This window comes from Balaenoptera physalus (genome assembly GCF_965194825.1).
Source record: "Balaenoptera physalus genome assembly, chromosome: 6".
NCBI classification, from domain to species: Eukaryota; Metazoa; Chordata; class Mammalia; order Artiodactyla; family Balaenopteridae; genus Balaenoptera; species Balaenoptera physalus.
This window is the reverse complement of record NC_138885.1, coordinates 92,351,488-92,373,178: the sequence shown is the minus strand read 5'-3', so window position 1 is coordinate 92,373,178 and position 21,691 is coordinate 92,351,488. Positions and strand designations below refer to the sequence as shown.

Sequence of the window (21,691 nt, the reverse complement as noted above, 5' to 3'; positions counted from 1 at the left end):
TGAAAAATTCCAGGCATATGTTAGTTTACAGATGTTATTAAAAAGTTATTTACTGAAGATGCACTTGTAATTGTCATCCCTCTTTCTTTCCCTCCCTCCACTCTCTCTCTCTTTCCTCTCTCTCCTCCTTCCTTCTTTTCTTCCTCCCTTTCTCTCTCTTTCTTTCCTTCTTTCCATTCAAGATTTGAGTTCCTAAAATATAATGAATAAATAATAAGTGCATTAATTCAGAAATGAATAGAATGCAACTCCTACAGAGCTTATTGGGATAGAAGGGAATAAGATTTGCCAGAAGCAAATAGATCCCATTTCCAAGAAGGCTCATAAATTTATTGGTTTCTATAGGATATTCACTTATCATTTTGTTACTAAGTCTCCATTGAATTTTTAGAGAATAATTTTGGCACTTTGCTTTTCTTACTGTAGGTAAGTTAATCTGATAAACTATAGCATAAACTATTGTGCTCGCTCTCTCTTTTTTCCCCTGCTTCAATCATTTTTCTGTACCCAGCGATTTCTATGGAAGAAGGTAAGAAATAGTATTTGTAGGGAAAAAAAACTCATCTCCAAAGCCTCCTAGAAATTTCCTATAGTTTTCTTAATTCACTTCAATTTCAATTCAGCTATTTATTAAGCTCTTTCTGTGTGCCTCGTAGTGTGCTAATCACTAATACCTTAATTTATAAAAAGATGTCAGTCAAAAGAATACACACTGTGTAATTGTTCTCAACACTGAGAGTAATAAAAGAAAAGAGAACCAACATTTATAGGCAGCCCCAGAATCTAACACAGTACATGATAAGAATTCAATGAAAGTTGTGAAACTGATCCTCTGTTTTCTTTCAACTGCTTTGTACACAATGTCTAAAAATAACCCTGTAATGAAACTGTTATTGTTCCCATTGTATGGATGAAAAGATTGATAAGGTAAGAACATTTTCAGGAGTTGCAAACAGCCTGGTCTGGATTAAAGTTGCTCTCTGTCTGAAGGGCACTACATCAGGGGCAAATGGGGCCTCCAGTTATTACCTCTCCCCTTCTCCATGCTCAGACACCAAGATGACTCATTATGATGCCAAACACACACACACATACACACAAGCAAGAAAGGATGATGCTGTCTGCTTGTGGAGGGGGGAAAAGAAGAGAGAAGAGCAGTCCCCTTTGCCACCATCCACATTTCATCCCTGAAATTGGAAAGGGGAGGGGGAGGAGCATATGGACAGGCCTTTGGGTCTCTGTGGTCTTGGTGGGTGACAAGCCCACTGTCTTTGTCAGCTCAGGCTGCCATAGCAAGATCACACAGACTGGGTGACTTTAACCACAGACATTTATTTCTCACAGTTCTGGGGCCTCTAAGTCCAAGATCAAGGCTCTGACAGGGTTGGTTTCTGAGCAGACTTTTCTTCCTGGCTCGCAGATGGCTGCCTTCTCTCTATGTGCTCACATGGCCTTTCCTCTGTGAACGCGGGGTGGGAGGAGTGTGTGGGGAGAGAGGGAGAAGAGAGAGAAAGAGAGAGAGATAGACATCAGTATGGTTTCTTTTCCTCTTCTTATAAGGCCACCAGTCCTTTTGGATTAGGGCCCCAACTTTATGACCTCAGTTAATCTTAATTATCTCCTTAAAGGCCCCATCTCCAAATACAGTAAACTGGAGGCTAGGATTTCAACATATGTATGCATTTTTGGAGGGTACAGATCAGTCCATAACACTCACCCTAGCCCATAGTGTGGAATTGTTCATTTTTTAAAAAAGATTTATTTATTATTTATTTATTTTAGGCTGCGTTGGGTCTTAGTTGTGACACGTGGGATCTTTGTTGAGGCATGCGGGATCTTTCGCTGCAGCGCGCGGAATTCTCTCTAGCTGTGGCGTGCGGGCTCCAGAGCACGAGGGCTCTGTAGTTTGCGGCACATGGGTTCTCTAGTTGAGTTGCCCAAACTCAGTAGATGTGGCACGCAGGCTTTGTTGCCCCACAGCATGTGGGATCTTAGGTCCCCCACCAAGGATTGAACCCGCATCCCCTGCATTGTAAGGCGGATTCTTTACCACTGAGCCACCAGGGAAGTCCCTGGAATTGTTAATTTTGAGAGCGCAAAATCCATGGCTCTTTTAGACCCCAGAGTTACATATTAGAAAAACGGGACTACTTGTGCTGTTATTAGAGATTCTCTCCTGGCCTCTGTAAAACAGGAATGACAATTGTAGTTTTTGTTTGTCTTTTAAAACAAAACTCTCTAGTTATGTGCTAGGAACTAATGAATTCACTGTTATAAATTACTGATCTGGAAAATAATCTCTAAATGAATATAAGGAATTGAACAACAGTGTTAAAAATCTCAGCTATGTTACTTGTTCATCTGTGCTCCTATCTCTATAAAAGAGTATTATTTCATAAAATTTTTCATATTGCATATTTTACTTAAAAACAATCAATGATGTGATCTTTAAGGAAGGGATGATAAATTTATTATATTACTTTATAATATTATAGTTTATTATACAAACTATAATTTGCACCTTTAGAATATATAAGACATTTATTAGAATAGTATTTATTTATCACCTGGTAATTGTGGGTATTGTGCTAGGCTCAAGATATACAGTGCTGAAAGAAAAAAAAGTTTTTTTTCAGAACATATGTTCAAATCAACTATTCTGATATTAAAAGGGAAATTCAATTTAATAGATAATTAGTCATGTGCCTACTATGTGGAAGACACTAAGTTCTATAAAATATGTAAAAATTAGTTAAGGTGATTTCCACTTTTCAAGGAGCTGTCTAGGAGGGCGAATAAGGCAAACACCCAAATGATTATATTACGAGGCAGAGTAGATGTGCAATAGCAGAGAATTCAAGGTAGTAGGAAGAAAATGCTGTGCAGTTCATGGCAAGGATATTCATTTTGATCAGTGTTGAGATGGACCTTGAAGTATTACAGGCTAAGGGAACAGCCTAAGCAAAGGCACAGAGGAAGAATCAATGGAGTCTGCTCTAACAGGAGTGTAAGATACAAGAAAGAGACAGCAGTTTTCAAAGCTGGGTTTGGGTCACACGGTAAAGAGCTTTGAGTATTAGGATGAACAGTTTAAAAAGTTATATTCTTTTATTCTCATACATACATCCCAGCTAAAGGTAAAAATAATTAACATTATTGAGCACTTACCATGAGCCTGAGCTTTTCCTGCATTATCTCAATCCTATCCTATGTGGTAGGTATTATTACTACCCCCATTTATAGACAGAAGACTGAGGCTTAGAGGTAAACTAATTTGTCCAGCATTCAAAAGCCTGTGCTTTTAGAATTTTAGCCATTCGATGTCCTGTGGCCTCCCATAGCCTACATTTTCATTTAGTACAGTAGAGCCCTTTTTATCTCTCCGAGTGAGCGATACTTGTAAGAATAACATGATTATAGGGTGGTCTGAGTTTCATTGCCATAAGCCTATACATAGGGAATTTCATTTGTGATAATAACATTTTAACTTCAATTTTTCCCTTTCTATGCTCTTTTATAGAAGATGACATGAAGATTGACGAGAAATGTGTGGAAGCAGGTAGCATTTCCTCTTGATAGATTTACCACCAGGAGAAATATGAAGCAGCTCAGCTATAGATTTCCTGAAGCAGTCAGTCAAAGGGGCCACAGGCCTATTTTCTGGAAGAAATGTGTAAAATAAATCCCCCACCGCAGCCTTTTTCTGTGGTTCTGACACTTGGAAGGGAAGCACAGCTGCAGGAATGTCTCCATGCTTCAGACCAACCTTTTAGAAAGTGTTCTAGAAAGCAGTATTCTGGAAATGATCACAGGAACACACAGTAACACTCAGGTGTTACATTCAGTAACATTCAGGAGGAACTCTTGGAAACCACATGCTCTTGGTGAAATACTATAAAATATTGAGATATCAGATTTTTATTTTTTTATTTTTTAACTTTTATTTATTTATTTTTAAAACATCTTTATTGGAGTATAATTGCTTTACAATGATGTGTTAGTTTCTGCTGTATAACAAAGTGAATCAGCTATACGTACACATACATCCCCATATCTCCTCCCTCTTGCATCTCCCTCCCACCCTCCCTATGAGATATCAGATTTTTAAAAAGCAAAATATCTATTCTGTTATTGTTTGATACCATTTTCTGGTAGATTCTAGTATAGATCAATAGTCATGGGTTCCAAATTTCTGAGAAATATATAAATACTTCACATTTCTATTCTTAGATTGTTTTTGGAAATTGGGAAAAGATTTTTCAAATTTAGTGGCAGAACTAAGATTGGTTCAAGAATCACTAGGATTTTGTTGGAAGACTAGTTGGAGAGTCTTTAGTCTGTTAGGTGACTTTGTCTTGGCTTTATGGGTTAATCTAGTTTTTAGACATTAAATAATGATATGAAATGTTTAAATACTGGGTATTTCAAAGATTTACATGTATTTCCCAGAACAACTAAAGAATAATGCTGACATTATATTTATTTTACCAAGTACACATCCTGTTTTTTTTTTTTAACTTGCAGTACTATTCATTTCCTTTCTGTAATTTTAATTAAAATTTTTTATTAGGTAACACATTCACATATTTAAAATTCAAAAACTACAAAAGTATATTCAGTAAAATTCCCTCTCTCTTTCTGTTCCCCTACTCAGTTTTCTTTCTTGAGGCAGCAAATGCTCTCAGTTTCTTGGGCATCCCTCCAGACACATTCTGTGCAACGATGTATATTTTTTTCTCCTCTCCCACACCCTCATTCTCACCTCTTTTTAAAACACAAATGTATGTACTCTTTGATAGTATGCTATATACACTGTTCTGTTCCTGGCTTTTTTACTTAACATTACATATCTTGGAGATGATTCCATCATAGTACATAAAGAGCCTCCTCATATATTTTAAACGGCTTATTGGTTAAATAAGTAATTGTGCATTTATATAATCACTTATTGGTAGACATTTGAATTATGTCCAATCTTTTCTATTATAAACAATGATAACTATATCGTTTCACAAATGTGTGTATACCTTAGATGCAGCATTGCCTGATGTAAGGATGTGTGTGTTGGTAACATTGCTATATATTTCTAATTGCTCTCCATATAAATTCTAGTTTTTTTTATGCTTAATGTTTCTTTAAAACACTAACGAGAATCGTTTTAACTGATGAGGGACTTGGTTTATCTCAGCTATTTCTCAGTCACCTAAACAACCTTAACCCAACCAAGCCATTCACATGCTCCTTCTCCTAGCCACACTCCCCTTGCTTATGGACCCCCCAAAGCTTCAAGCAAACCTCTAGCAGCAAAGCTGTATAGTATCCAACCATCTATTGGTGTTTACCATGACATTCCTCCTTTTCCTTCCCTCTGAGCCTCTTTTTAATTTAATTTTATTTATTCTCTTCTATTTTATGATTTTATTTATTTATTTTAAGCTCCTGCTGTACCCCTTCTTGTCATCACAGCCCAACTGCTTATATATACTCATTTAAGGCTTTATGTGCCACAGACACACCACTGAGTTGGCCTTGATTTAGGAAAAACATTTAAAAAGTGGTGTGTGTGCAGAATCGTAGGGTCAGGGAATTAGACTGTTGAACTATAGACTCAGTATGGATAGTAATGTAACTATACTTTTGGTTTTTTGCCTCCATGGAAAACCATAGATGAAGAAACATTTGAATCTGGTAAATAAAACATGAATATCTGATACTGATTTTTAAATGTATATTCCAAATTTTGGTATAACTTAAATACTTTTAATGATACAATAATTGCTTAAAGACATAAACAGTATCGTCATGAGATATTGTAAACTTCACCATAAGCAGTGCTTCTCATTCGGGACATTTTGGAACCCTATGGGGGCATTTTTTGGTTGTCACATTGATTGGGGACACTACTGGCCTTTAATTGGTGCGAATGAGGGATGCTAGATGACCTGCTGTGTGTGAGACCATCCTGCATGATCTCCTGAATGTCCTGCCGGGCAAAACTCATTAGGAATCTGAGTAAGTAGTTCTTTAGTACACAACAGTGATGTAAGTTTTCACAAGATGTAACATGAAAAGCTCATTGGTTTAGAAGACAGTCATTATGGAGAGAGACATTTAAACAGAATAAAGACATTGCCTTGAAATTACTGAATAATTTATTCCACACATTCTAATCCATACTGATATTAAATCAACGGAAAGTGAGGTACCTGTACCAAACCAATTATTTTCTTTTTCTTTAATATGTTATTGCCGTTATTGATGACACATGGTATCATCAAGTGTCTGTTCCTCAAAGTAATGTTGACGTTATTAGTAACAAAATAAGCCCCATGGAGTATTTTGAAAAACTGGCAACATTTTGCAGCATGTTAACATTACTAACTTGCTTCCAAGTATATGATGTTTCCTCATTTTCTCCATTTCGTCAGTGCTATGGCATATTACACCTACCTCAGTTAAGGCAATTTCCCTCTTTCCCATATATGCCAATAAATCTGGTCTGTTATCAGAACACTCTTTGTTCTAGTGTCCACTTGTTACTTTGCTCTTCTATTTTTCTATACTTCATATAAGGACTATTTTCTGATCTTCTCACTTCCTTTAAATCCATGCTTCTTCAGTATAAGTAGGTATAAGCATCTAATAGTTTATATGTCTTCTAGAGAAGCCATGCCCAAAGATTTATATTTTGAAATATATACTTTTTGAAACACGTACTTTTAAAACATAACTTACTTCCTTTTAATTTTCCTTTACATTACAGTTAGAGCATTACGTTGCTGTTTTAAAATGATGTGTTAGAATATATCTATGAATTTCATTTTTTAGCTTAGAGAGATTGTTATAAATATTAGTTATAAAAGAAGATAACATTGGGACCTCCCTAGTGGTCCAGTGGTTAAGACTTCACCTTCCAATGCAGGGGGTGTGGGTTCAATCCCTGGTCAGGGAGCTAAGATCCCACATGCCTCACGACCAAAAAACCAAAAACATGAAACAGAAGCAATATTGTAACAAATTCAATAAAGACTTTAAAAATGGTCCACATCAAAAAAGAAAATCTTAAAAAAAAAAAAAAGTATTGAGACACATGGAGTTGGGAACTACTCACCTAAATTATTTATATACCATTGTTTCTAAATTTCCTATTTTCAATTAGATAGTTGGCCCGTTAGGGGTGACCTTTTTTTTTTTTTCCCCACACTGCTGCTCAGCTTGTGGGATCTTAGTTCCTTAGTTCCCGGATCAGGGACTGAACCCGAGCCACGGCAGTGAAAGCGCCAAGTCCTAACCACTGGACCGCCAGGGAATTTCCTGTTAGGGGTAATTTAATGATCTACACTTGGTTCAATGTTTGGGATTGGTTTAATTTTTAATTCCTCTGAATTATAGTCATTCTTCTTTGCTCTGTTCAACGCATCATTTTGTTGGGAGACACTCTACATGCCAAACTTGTGGCCGAGGCTTAGAGGTATTGTGATGTCTGTGAAAGGAGAGGCAGTGTTGCAGTGGTCAATGCCATGGACTGGAGCCGGATTTTCCAAGCACGAATCCTGGTCCAGCTAGCTGGGGGTCCTCTGTCACTTAACCTCTCTGCCCTTCAGGTGCCCATGTCTAAAGTGGGAAAAATAATTTATATAAGTAAAGTGCTTAGAATGTAAGTGCATGAGTGTTAGCCAGCATTTTAATGAAGAAATAATAAGGGCAATCAGCAGCTAGTTCTTTAATAACAGCACTGCAGAGGAAAGTGTGCAGCTGCCCTTAGTTACTGCAAAGCACTCCTTCTGGACTCCTTTTAGTCGAGAAAGAGTGAGAACTCTCAAGTACCTTATTCTGAACCCAGCTCACTTGGGAGCTCAGTTAAGGAACAATTGGCACCCAGCTGACATTTTTTCTAAAGAAATAACGACAGTCATTCATGATGCTTAATTCTGTTACTTAGAGCATTTAATGGGCAGTTAAGTTTCTTAAGTTTGGGTCCCAACTCTTCTCTGAATGAAGTATCATGTGACCTCTTTGAATTTCTCTGGATGGTATAGTCTAATTAGGAATGCCATTTTAAAAGACATAAAAACACCCCCCCCCCAACAAAAACCAAACAAACAAAAACAGGGGTGATGGATGTTTCAAGATGTCTAGAAAAAGAAAACAGTACACTCTGCGTTCAGTTGCACCTGTCTTCAAGGGACCAGCTGGAGATGGAAATGTGTGACTGGACCCGAACAGGTAAGGAATGAGGACACTCGGGCCAGAGGCTGTTGCAGAGCTTCCCCAGTGGCCCTTCCACCACTTCCTCGCCTTCACAGGGCTGCAGCTAGATGGCCTCTGGGAGAGAAGGGAAGAAGAGGCTCAAATCGATTGCCTTGAAAATTTCTCTTTCAAGCCCCATTCTTTGCCAACCAAGTAGAGAGGAGTCTGCATGGATAGAAAGCCTTCAAGGAGAGTCTAGATAAGCAACTTGCAGGAAAAGTTACTGTCTGCTGGGCAGCAGAAGCAGGTCCAGCGAGTTTCTGAGTTTCCAGTTGTGTGTTGTTCATTTGCCTTGGCAGGTCTTGCCCAGGTTACAACTTTCTCTAAGGGTGACATGAATGCCTCACTTGTGTCATTTGTCTTTATTGTTATTTGTCTTTATTTTGTCAACTTGATCTTCTAAAAGGCTTAACTTTTTCATGTCTGTTTCTTCACTTATCCAAATATCCAGAGGAACTTTCAGAAGGTGACTATTCATTTCTATGTCCTTGATAAGCCAAATAGAGCTATGTTTGAGATCTTTCAGTGTCTCAACATGAATACTTGACTGGATATATTTTAAGATAAGACATGATATTTTAAGGGTGAAATCAGTGATGAGATATACAATGTCAGAAAATATTTTTAAATGAACAATGAAAGTAATTAAGCTGTATCACTGTATCCCTAAGTAAACATTTCCTTTTAAACTTATTTCCAATTTTCAGTTAGAAAAATATGCTTACTTACCAGAAGATGGAATTGATATTGGTGTGTTTTCTTTATAGTTTAAAATGGGTGTTTAAACACAAAGGTTAAGAAAGAAAGGTATATGTCCGTTCATTCTATGAACAAATGCTTTCTATATTATTTCAATGATCAGAACAGAGTTGTATAAGTGAAAAAGAATACATGTTAGTAAAAAGTAATTTGAAAATGATATTTTTATAATATTTTTTCCCAGAGTTTTGGACAATTTTTCTGAGACCCCAGTGGAAGCAGAGACAGAAGTTTAAACAAGCTCTAGATGTTACTGCTGGGCGCAGTTTTCCTAACTTTTGTCTCTCAGAATCTGGACAGTCAGAAACAATTTGCAGCCATAAAACAAATACTAATTTCATACAGAATGAACCACTTCATAAGGGAAAAAATAAAAACCCATTTCTAACAAAGAGATTAATTATAGGACCTACAAAACACCATATCTATGAGTTAAAGCCAAGACCAGTTTATATGTTTCCTTTTTTAAAATCAGTTTTCTTTGGGTACATTTAAAAATGTATACCCAAATTTATGTTTTTACTATGACTCAATACCTTTCTTATAACTTTAAAGAAGACTATGATAGTTTTTTGTTCCAACCATACTAGACAGAATATATTCAGTGTATTGCTAAATTTCTGGATAGTGTCTCTATATAGTTTGGTGCATGTGATAGGATGGAAAGTGCTTAGGACATTTTTCAATAAGGCACTCAAGGATAAAGTCAGCTGTGCTGCCATCTACTGAAATAGTGTCTCTTGAAGATTTGAAGATAATTTCATGCATCCATTCTAAGTAAAGTTCTCATTCTCCTTTGCCATATTCTGTTCCTGCCATTTGCTGTGTTACAGACAAGGAGGAATTCGTTGGCCATGGTCAGAAGTTCTATATTGGTAGGTAATGATTAATAAAAGGTGGGTCTTTGTCACTTGCTGAGTTATATTCATATGAATATAACTTAGTATATGAATTATGAATGAGCCTGACTCTTCTGAAAGCTTCTTTTGCTGATGGATGTTCCCAAACTTGTTCCTTGTTCTGGTTTCTCTCTATCCTTTTTAAAAAAAATAATCAGTATTCTGATGTGCTGATCATTTATCGTAATTCATCTGGTTTATACTGGATATCTCCTAATTAATCATCAAACACAAATCTTTTGTTTTCTTCCAGTCTGTTCCATAATGTATTCACCTTACTCTAAAGAGACCAATTCTCTGACCACTAAACTTATTTTTTATGTTCACGTTTCCATGAACTGAGCAGAGCTTTCTGAAAGACCAGGCACCTTCACTATTCATTTAAAACCATGCTGGGCTTCCTCCTTATGTGAGACAGTGGGAAAACAGCAGGGCTGCAGGGTCTGTAAAACAGAATGTTGGTCCCCAGGTCTGGATGCACATTGGAATCATTGGGGAGCTTTAAAAAACATGGGGCCACTTTTCTGCATCCCTTCCAGAATAATTCAGCCCAAAAACCATTAGGCAGGCTGAGTAGGGTAGGCATCTACACACATGTGGAGAAGAAGCAGCCTAGAGTGGGGCATCAGAGCTTGAGCAGGGTGGGGAGGGCATCACTGCAGGGATGATGGCGGCCTGGAGCAGGTCGTTGGAGCCAAAGTGAGTGGGGCAGCTGCCATCACTTGGGCCCCGACACCTCACAGCCTCTATAAATATGCCCCCCTTACCTAGTTTGGGCTTGGCACTTCCTGCCAGGCTGCTGGATACTATGCGTCACCCATCCTGCCCAGGTGCTGTTAATTGATACAATAAGTAAATGTATTGAGGCTAATAAGAGCTAGATTTCCCACTCTTAGAGAAAGGAGTTACCCATATGGAAAGGAGGAAGGCTAGAATGAAAACTGTAGTGTCAAATTGGCATTGTAGGCATTGGTGTGAACTCATGGTGTTCAACACATATAGATACAAGCAATGTAAATGTGTACGTATTTATATATTCACATATAGTCCCTAGCTCTATCTTCTGACAGGACCTGGGAATGGCTCTGAAAATACCAGAAAGCCCTGTGATTCAGTAGGCAGATTATGTGGGATTCTAGGAGTTCGGAAATCACCACTAAGATGTCCAACTCTGCCACTGAGCACACAGTGGTGGGCAACCACCTAACCTGCCTGTGTCTAAGTGTATCCACCTGAAACATAAATCAGATCATGTCACACCCAACTCTCCACCGTCCAGCGGCTTCCCATCCCACTTTGACCACAATCCAACACTTGACCAAGTCTCTGTGTGGCCTCCTGGCTTCCTTTGCAACCCCATTTCCTACCCTCTCCCTACTGCTCACTGCCCCTCAGCTACACAGGCCTCCTTATCTTCCGCAAGCACTCCAAGCAAGATCCTTTCTCTGCACCCTTGCAATGCTGTTCCCTCAGCCTGGACTGCTCTTCCCCACAGACGCCTCCTCACCTGGCTCCGTTACATCATTCAGAGCCCTGCTCAATGTCGACTCTTCAGAGACGCTTAAATGAACCGCCAACCTGAAAAAGCGTCCCGGTCACCATCCACTTACCCTTCTTCTAAGCACTTATTTTTGTTGCAGTTTATTTTTCTCTCTCCTCCTGCATAAAATGTAAATTCCATGAGGAAATGGGCTTGGTTTAGTTGACCACTGTATCCCCAGCACCAATGCCCGGCACATAGCAGGCGCTGGATGCAACTTAGAGGTCACGTGGGGGCATTTTGCTGTTTTCCTTTGTATTGCTTCCTATCTTCTACCTTCAGACAGATGTGTGTGAATTAACTCTTCCGGATCACAGTCACCGCATGCTCCGTCAGGTGTGAGGCAGGAAGCGATCTCTCCCGCCCTGGGTCTCACGTCCTGTGCGTTTCTTCCCTCGCAGCCGGTTTCCGTCGCAGCATGCGCCTCTGCCGCCGCTGGTCCCACCTCAGCCAGCTGCGAGCCAGGGTGTGCGGCGCCAGCACCTGCTCGGGCGCAGCGGGCGCCCCGTACGAGGAGGTGGTGCGGTACCAGCGACGCCCTGCAGACAAGCACCGCCTCGTCGTGCTCGTGGGTATGTCCCCGAAGGCAGTGTCTCCTCATCCATGGCGAGGCTCTCCTGGATTCAGTAGTCTTGCATTGGGAGTAGTGGTAAAAGTAAGAGTCTTTATGGACCTGCATATAAACACCTTAAAAAAAAATAAAGCCTGCTTTTTATGTGTGTTTATAAATAAAACGTTATGGATCGTGCTTTTTTTGTCTACAGTTGAATGCGGTATGCCATGGTGTATATGAACCTGTGTAATAACAAGATGTAGTATGATTAGGTTATAAGCGAGATTTTTTTAAATATCTGGTTTAGAATTTGTTCTATAAGCATAGATGAATGTTTCCCCCCAGACTGGATCATTAGTCTCTATTAGAAATTAAAATGCTTAAGATTCATTCCCTTAAGAAATTTGTAACCACCTCCTTTAGAAGAGTGCCTAAAAGTCTTCTGGACTGTATCTTTGGTGCTGAAGAACAGGGCAAATAATAGTGCTGGGATGATCTACTTTTTAAAAAAATTTATTTTATTTATTTTTGGGCTGCATTGGGTCTTCCTTGCTGCACGCTGTCTTTCTCTAGTTGCAGCGAGCTGGAGCTACTCTTCCTTGCGGTGCATGGGCTTCTCATTGCAGTGGCTTCTCTTGTTGCGGAGCATGGACTCTAGGCGCGCAGGCTTCAGTAGCTGTGGCACATAGGCTCAGTAGTTGTGGCTTCTGGGCTCTAGAGCGCAGGCTCAGTAGTTGTGGCGCACGGGCTTAGTTGCTCTACGGCATGTGGGATCTTCCCGGACCAGGGCTCGAACCTGTGTCCCTGCATTGGCAGGTGGATTCTTAACCACTGTGCCACCAGGGGAGCCCTCAGATGATCTGCTTTGTGACCAAGATCTCTGCAAAGCTGGCCACTGCAGCAGTAGGAACTTACCTCTTACTGCCATCTTCTCTGTGTATTCCAGTTGTGATCAAGGCAGGCCCCTTTGGAGCAGAACAACATACCTTACAGCCAGGACCAGCTACAGAATTTTTAGGATGCTGGGCAAAATAAAAATGCAAAAGCCCCTTATTCAAAAATGATTAAGAATTTCAATGTGGGAGCAGAAAGCATTAAGCCAAGCGCAGTAGCCTAAGCATGGGCTTGTGGACCACGCAGTTCTCTGCTCATGAAGCCAGCCCTATCTCCAGTTGCACATGGGGTGCTGACTCCACAATCTGTCAGGAGATGTGTCCCTGAATTCTGTAATTGTGGAAGCTGGTTGTGATGTGATGGGAACTTCATGGGAAGAGAAAAGGCAGCTTGTCTCAAATGATCTGACTCAAGGCCAGAGAATTCTGAATATCCAACTAGAGACAAAATTTGCTGGGGTGACAGGTTCCTGCAATTCCCTACCTCATTTCTGAATGTTGGAGAAGTGTGGGTTACTCCACAGGTCACCAAGAAAATTCCCAAGAGTTTTCTGGGGTTATTTCAATTCGTGAGAATGGAAACTATGTTATTTGCCCAGTACCACGTGCTCTCAAGTGTCTTCAACAGGAAGACTGAAGTGATGATTTCACCACGTAACTCTACTTACCCACCTCTAATAATTTCCATGTGTGGTGTTTTGTGTTTAGGACCTTCTGGTGTTGGAGTAAATGAACTGAGGAGACAACTCATTGAACTTGATCCGAACCGTTTTCAAAGTGCTGTGCCACGTACGTTTACTTTTTCTTTCATAGGGGTTCATGATTTGGTAGAACTTTCTTTGCCTCTGCAGATGTACTCATCTCACTTAACTACGTTATACCATCTTTGTTGTAAGAATATAAGACACAAGAGATAGTCCTCAAGATTTCTAACTATATTTATTTTAATAGAGGAAATTGATTTACTAGCGTGTAGCCTAGCTAGGCTTTTAAAAGGTGACTCTTCTTTTCATTTTTTAGCAATCATATAGATAACCTTTCAGGAAAACTAAATATTTAGCAATAATGGCTAACATTCATTCAGTACTTACTATCTTCCTGGCGGTGTGCTTGGCTCTTTAAATGCTTTATCATATTTTAAATTTTAATATATGCACATATAATTTTATATAAACTATAAGTATTATACCATCCAAGCTGGAGGAGCATGTGGGTGTGGGTGCTTCCCCTTCATCTCAAGGCAAGAGAGAAGAAGTTAGGAAAACCACTTAAAGAGCTTAATATGTGTTCCCTGCTGTTTGGGAGACACAGAAGACTGGTGTCAGAATTATATCTGAAAAATCTAAAGGATGAGAGCTTAGAGGAAGTGGCCAAAGGCTGTATTTTGGGAGGTAGCTGCCCTTTTACAGTCTGTCACAGCAAAAGAGTTGTGATTTTCCCCAAGGACCAGATCTGGGTGGATAACGTGGAAGAAAGTCAGCCTGGGGTTGTCTTGGTTCTTGCCCAAGAGGAAGCCTCTGTAAAAGGAGGCCAAAAGTGAATCCCCAGATACCCGATGGTGTGGAAGAAATCACAGATGGCTAGGTGGAATAGAGATGGATTTGAGATATGCAGCAGTGCTGGTGGTGGTGGTAGCCTCTGCAAAATAACCCACTACATCCTCTGGGAGATAAAGAGCCAGATTTAAACATCTGCCAGGTCTCAAAGGAGCCAAGAGCAACCAGCATCAGCATCAATTAAGTAATAATTTTCCTGCGCTGCTCGCCTCTCCTCTCTCTCTCTGCACTCTAGCCTTGCAGAGTTATAAAATTGGGGGAGGAGCAGTAGAAATGCAATGAAAGGGAAGAGAAGAACTGAATCAAACTCAGTTTCCTGACTTCTGACCTCTCTGATGGCAGGCTTCCCTGGGTGAGGCCAGTCTGAGCCAGTTGTGGGGAGAAGAAGCCTAAAATATAAATGAAGTTCATAATTTCGATTATTACATGGGAATGGAATTTTAATCATTACATTGAGGCTGAGTTCTTGGCATGAATGATAATGAACTTTTTTTTAAAACCTAAGAGCCATCAGGAGAGTCATGGGAATTTCATCCAGGGCCAGGGAAAACAAAGTTGTTTTATGACCACATTCCATAGGTTGTGCTTTCCAAGTACAGTTTACATATGTAAGTATGGACACTAATCTCAAAAACAAAAATTAATAAAGAAATCACCATTTTCAATAATCTGGATAAAAATAAAATGCCCACAGAACACAGAAGAATTGTAAGTTGTCTGGATAACCATCATTCAAAGTGGGAATATGTCGCCCATATTTTGCTTTTTAAATTGCGTGAACAGTTTTAAGCTTAAAATGAATGCCTTAAAATTAATTATGCACCAAGTCACAGACGTTAACCTACCATATAAAATAGAGTCCAGTAGAAGCCAAGGAGAAAGGGTCATCTTAGGCTTATATTTACATAATTTACTATCACCTGAGAACTAGAATTTTTTTCAGTACAAAGCTTTAGAAGAGGGACTTCCCTGGCGGTCCAGTGGTTAAGACTCTGCGCTTCCACTGCAGGGGGCGCAGGTCCAATCCCTCGCTGGGTCACTAAGATCCCGCGTGCTGCGCAGCACGACCAAAAGACAAAACCAAAAATGCTATAGGAGAAGTGGCATAACTGTGGGAACTATAAAGATATAAAGAGAGGCTTGAATAAAGAAAAAACAAAAATGATCCCCAGGTGACCTTTGCTTTCTGAGCTTCTTGAAATGTCCGGAACTCCTTTTATCATTTAGGGCCTGTTTCAAATTCCTACTTGGTCGTTTCCATGTGTTGATATCATCAGACGTTGATCTTTTTCATCCTTAAACTTTATCAAATACAAATACACATTTTTTTATGAATAAGGAGAATTTTTTGTAATACAGGTTAAGAGACTAGCAGCTTTGCAGTAGATACAGGTCACAGAGTTGGAACCGTGTCTTATTCATCTTTGTGTTCTAAGAACCTAACATGATAGCAGGAACATAGGCACTCAGTATATGTTAGTTGAATAAATGGATGAGCAGACAATGAATCACTTTTAGGTATTCAATGAACTCCTATGTTCTACAACCAGGTACTATTTCGGTTGAAGAATCTATAATCAAAGTGGTGATATCAAAGAATCAGACTGAATCCAGACTCCACCAATCTTTCCTTTCTGGAGATCGCTAAAACTAATCACCATCTCACTTGGATATTAATGCATCTGGGCAAAACTGCAGACTGTCATGAGCTTTCTCCATTTCAAATCTGAGACAGTCTGGCATAATAGGAGACATTAGTCTGGGAGGAGTCAGGACACCTAGGTGCTTGTTTTCAACTTTGTTTTTCATTTGTTTTATTCATGTGAGCAAGTTAGTTACTCTCTAAAATCTTCAGTTACTTATCAGTAAACTACGGATAATAACCTTTTACATAGCTACGAATGTGAAGGATGAAATGAGATCTTGGGAAATGCATTATCTAAACCTAAGATATTGCTGGTTTTGCTACCCGGGGGGCCTTAGCCACCTTAGGGCTCACATATACTTCACTACTTTCTGTTCTGAAGTAACAGCAAGAGTTCCCTTACGGCCTTCTTATCTTGGCTTAATACATAATACACTCTGGTCTAATTTATACCACGAACACTTCACAAAGGCTTATGATTAGCTGATTTTGATATGAGAACTTCTACTTTCTTATCACCAGTCTGGCTCCCTTTTTTGGTTCTAGCATTAAATTTATCTATCCGTTTATGTATTAATTTATTTATTTTGATCAGACATCTTTATCCAAACGCATATGGGTAACAAAACATTTTGAAGATTCTAAAATCTTTTTTAAAATTCCCTTTGTTGTCAGATACTACTCGTTCCAAAAAGAATTATGAAATGGATGGCCGTGAGTATCACTATGTGTCAAAGGAAACATTTGAAAGCCTCATGTATAGTCACAGGTAAGCTAGACGTCCAGAATCTGATTCTCCCCTCTGGTTGTTTAACATTCAAAATAGAACCCCTAGTTTTATGCATTGTCCAAAACTCCTGGGGTAATTTTTTTTGCATCTGGAAAATTGAGTAAGGAAATGTATATTGATTTACTAGTACACCAAATCATTGAGTTTGGAGAGGGAGCAGAACTGAGCTGCAGATTTTAGAGAATTTGAAGAAGTAGTTAAGTCCTAGATCTCCTAACATATTTTTTTTCTCCTGTCAAATATCCACTAATTCATTTTGTGCCATCAAGATCCACATATTTTATTCTATTCTGTTGGAGTTTATCTTTATGTTATTACTAATAATATTTTACCTGTAGAAACAGTTCTTGTTTTCTTTGTTCCACCCTTGCAGGATGCTCGAGTATGGTGAGTACAAAGGCCACCTGTATGGCACTAGTGTGGATGCTGTTCAAGCAGTCCTTGATGAAGGAAAGATTTGTGTCATGGACTTAGAGCCTCAGGTGTGTCTGTGGTGGAGTATTTCCCATCTCCCCAAAGTAATGAATGCATGTCATCCATTTTATGCACATGCTTTAGGTTGTAGTTGAGACACTTTATTCTGTTAGGATAAGACCACTTCCCATATCTAAGGACCAGGATCTTACTTGAAGGATCAATTGCCATTATCTTGTCTTAGCTGGGGAAAAAAAAATCTAGTTTCTCAGACAAAAAAAAAAAAAGAACTGAGCAGGTAGCCATAAAGAAAACTAAGAATCTTGCTTTGACCTTGATACAAAGGCATCAAGGTAACTTCTTGTGGAGGGAATAACATGTTGCTTTACACAAGGAGGTGAGGTTCCTATGTTATCATACCGATAGCTGTCTCCCTGAGACCATATGTGGAATAGAGCAGGAATAAGCGAGTTAAGGTAAGATAAAAAACATACAACGTGTAGTCCAAATTTTTATAATCCTGTATTTTCTTTGCATTTTTCTGTAGTCATGTAAAAATATACCTTGTGTGCTAAAGAAAATCAGGGGATATGAGATTTGTTCTCACTTGGTGGTCAAACTGGTGGTCAGTGTGAAGATGTCAGTTTTATCTGGTTTGAGACAATGGCAAGAGGAAAGGGAAGTGAGGGTGAAAGAGAGCTGATTGGTCTTGGGAGTCTGTCCTTGTCTTTTCCCCACGAGATCATGCATAGAATCCTATTCTCAGATTTCAATAAGGATGTCATAGCTAGCAAGAGGAAGAACCAGTATTTGATCTTAATTTTGATTCCAGAACTCCATCTCTTAATTATTAAAATGTTTTTTAGAGTTGAGGACTTGGGAGCACATGAGAATATACTCTGGTTAAAAATAACTGCTGATTTCTGTTCTTAGAAATTTTGAGAACATTCATGTTGATTCTAGGAAATTAGGACTTCTGTTTTTAGATCTTCAATCTAATGCTCTCCCAACTGAGATATTTTGGTTGCTAGGACTTCTGTTTTTAAATGTGCATTTAATTTTTCTGTGTAGGGTATTCAAGTGGCTCGAACCCATGAACTGAAGCCCTATGTCATATTTATAAAGCCATCTAGCATGAGTTGTATGAAGCAATCTCGGAAAAATGCCAAGATCATTACAAACTACTTTGTGGACATGAAGTTCAAGGTAAGATACAGAGGAAATAGATGAGTGTATTGTGGGGGTTTTTTCCTAGTCAAAAAATTACTGTATTGTTTCCAGAGCGTCCCTATGTTAAGTAATATAATTTTTGTTTCTAATGAAACAAAAATTTATGACTTTTGTTTCATTTATCCTTTTTACTGGACATGATTTATAGATATTAAAATAAAGTTTAATAACTACTATAAGGCTACTCATTTTTTTTTCTCCTCTTTTTGGGTTTAGCTTTTAAAAAAAAGGCCCTCAAGCCACAATTTGCAGTCACACAGAAATTGGGTGTGTGTATTTTAAATAGATTATTTATTTTACAAAAGCATTTGAATTTACTTTAAAATGCTCTAGTCAATTATCTCATCTGTCATATGAGATACCTTTATAAATATATATTAAAACACAAAGGATGTTTATTAATGATTATAGCAATAATAGAGGGGCCAAGCCAGGTGGGATTAATCAAGTGATTCTTTTTCCCAGATATACATATATATTTTTTTCGTTAAATACACTTTAAATATTTTAAATCATAACGTACATTCATCAAGGTGTGTAAATCTTAAGTGTACAGCTCAATGACTTTTTACATGTGTATGCACCCAGGTAACCATCACCTAGATCAAGATATTACATCCACTTGTTTGTGTGTGCATGTAAGTGTGTGTGGTAAAAAACATATAACATAAAACACAAAACTTACCATCTTAACCATTTTAAGTGTACAGTTAAGTAGTGTTAAGTCTATTCATATTGTGAAGCAGATCTCCAGAACTTTTTCATCTTGCAAAGCTCAAATTAAACATATGGACTGCTCCACGAATTTGCATGTCATCCTTGAATAGGGGCCGTGCTACTCTCTACATCATTCCAATTTTAGTATATGTGTTACTGATGGGAGCATGAGGTATCATTATATTATCCTTTATCTCTCTATTTTTATCTTCATTATTTTTTCAATGGCTACCGTATGAAAGTTTGATTCTCCAGTTTGCATTTCAAACAGTGGAGTCTGTGGATATATTCTCTGAGTCTTATGGGCATTTCAAATTCAGTTCTCATTTTTACGGCAATCTACAAAATTAACAAAATTGCTTCTGGTCATCTTATAAAGGAGTACTGCCACAAGATCTCAGTGCCTGTATTTATGTTTGTGTTTATGATTGCATTAGCAATAAGTTGTACTATTTTAATTATTGTGGACAAATAAGAAAATAGTAGCAATGAATTTAATGCATTAGTGCCAAGTGAAGGCCAAAGGACCTTGACTAAATGAACATTTCACAATAGTAGAAATAGACAATATTATAGGTGAATTCAGTCATCATGAAGCAAAGAGTAATAAAGGTATGCCTCATTTCGAAGAACCAGGTCTTCGAAATAATGTCATTCTTATCAGATTAATGTTCATTTGAAATTTATGTTTTAAGTTTTATTTATTTTGAACTGGTAAAATTTCTTTGGTTTGATGTTGTATATGGTTGAGAGCTTCAAGTGTTTAGATAATAGGGTAAGATAATTTAAGTCCAAATAGGAAGTTGAGAGGATTGGTCTGTCTACAAATTGTTACTCAATTTTGTGAAAACCTGACCTGGGAGACATTAAGTAAGACTAAAGATAGAAACATAAGTTTTGTGGTTTAGAATGGGGGACATTTATATGACATAACTGTGTTTATAAACAGCTACACAACTGAATGTAACAGCAATAACAAACTGCATATTATTTCTATTTGTCTCATTAAGTTTGCTATGCATATTTTTCTATTTCTCCTAAAGGATGAAGATCTACAAGAGATGGAGGATTTATCCCAAAAAATGGAGACTCAGTTTGGCCAGTTTTTTGATCACGTGATTGTGAATGACAGCTTGCAAGATGCATGTGCCCAGTTGTTGTCTGCAGTTCAGAAGGCTCAGGAGGAGCCTCAGTGGGTACCAGCGACATGGGTTTCCTCTGATACTGAATCTTAAGGAGGCCTTCTGCTTAATACTGGAGTTTTAACAATGTTCACCTATTACAGAGAGCTGGAAGAACAGCTGCAATCTAAAACAGCACTATTGTATTTGCCCTATTATGATGTGTGCAACTTTAAAAGTGCTGCAGTTCGTTAATTAATCTTATTTGAAAAAAAACTGTATTGTATGGTTATGTAGAGTTATCTATTTGGCTTTCAGGGAAAAATGTGTTCCTTTACCTCATATGCAGCAATTGGTAGGGATATGAACAATGTTAAGTCACTGAGTAAGAGAACCTTTCACAGATTTCACATGGCTTTTGTATGATTCAGATAAAAAGAGCTTTCGTAAATAAAATAAGTCGTATTTAATTTCAGAAACTGTATTTTACCTCATGAAACTTCTGTTTTATAAACATGGATTTGACAAAAAGTACCTAGTTGACTAACTGCAAGAAAGAAGGGTTAATATACACATTTCACATCTAACATCAAAACTTACAGAAACAGCACTGCTCTCATTTTACACATTAGGCTGCAAGGAAAAATTATTCTTTTGATCAGGGCTGCAACAATCATTATTTTTCCCAAAAGCCAGTATCTACATTTATGCCTAAATTAGGAAAGAGCAATGGATTTTAGTGCTAGAGACCAACATCTGAGAAAACCACGGGCTGAGGATGTTATTCCACGAAGTCTTGTTTTTCCTACTTCCTTAAGTCTGAGGCTTCCAGTCGCTCTTCTTGCCCTAGCATCTGTTCATCTTTTTCATCATTCCCTAACTTTTTCCACATCCATGCCATCCCTCTGCTCTTTCTTAACTATAAAACAGAATGTATGCTTCAAAACATCTGTAGTTTTAAAATTTAAAGTGAATGTGTTATTTTTCTAAGAAACCCGACTAAACAAAACGAAGAAAATTAAGTCATTTTTAACACTCATGTGATCCCGGGTTTGATTTTATGCCGTGCTTCTTTGGATGGAGGATAAGCAACTGGAGAGAATCTGAGAATTGCCTGTATCAACACACATACACACACACACACACACACACACGCAACTGGAGAGAATGTGAGAATTACCTGTATCAACACACACACACACACACACACACACACACAAACTGGAGAGAATGTGAGAATTACCTGTATCAACACACACACACAAACAACTGGAGAGAATCTGAGAATTGCCTGTAACACACACACGCGCGCGCGCGCGCAACT

General features: G+C 38.4%; 1 protein-coding gene across 1 annotated transcript in view; it reads left to right on the top strand.

Annotated features, from left to right (window-relative positions):
* MPP4 (MAGUK p55 scaffold protein 4) overlaps positions 1 to 21,560 on the top strand; it is a 41,122-nt gene extending 19,562 nt beyond the window's left edge. The window contains exons 11-21 of the mRNA XM_082467399.1: positions 512 to 529; positions 3,521 to 3,559; positions 5,668 to 5,688; positions 8,702 to 8,716; positions 9,843 to 9,884; positions 11,850 to 12,020; positions 13,603 to 13,683; positions 16,771 to 16,864; positions 17,259 to 17,367; positions 18,371 to 18,505; positions 20,290 to 21,560. Of these exons, the coding sequence (XP_082323525.1) occupies positions 512 to 529; positions 3,521 to 3,559; positions 5,668 to 5,688; positions 8,702 to 8,716; positions 9,843 to 9,884; positions 11,850 to 12,020; positions 13,603 to 13,683; positions 16,771 to 16,864; positions 17,259 to 17,367; positions 18,371 to 18,505; positions 20,290 to 20,481 (917 nt within the window). The 3' untranslated portion in view covers positions 20,482 to 21,560. The remainder of the gene's footprint in view (positions 1 to 511; positions 530 to 3,520; positions 3,560 to 5,667; positions 5,689 to 8,701; positions 8,717 to 9,842; positions 9,885 to 11,849; positions 12,021 to 13,602; positions 13,684 to 16,770; positions 16,865 to 17,258; positions 17,368 to 18,370; positions 18,506 to 20,289) is intronic.
* The last annotated feature ends 131 nt before the right edge of the window (positions 21,561 to 21,691 follow it).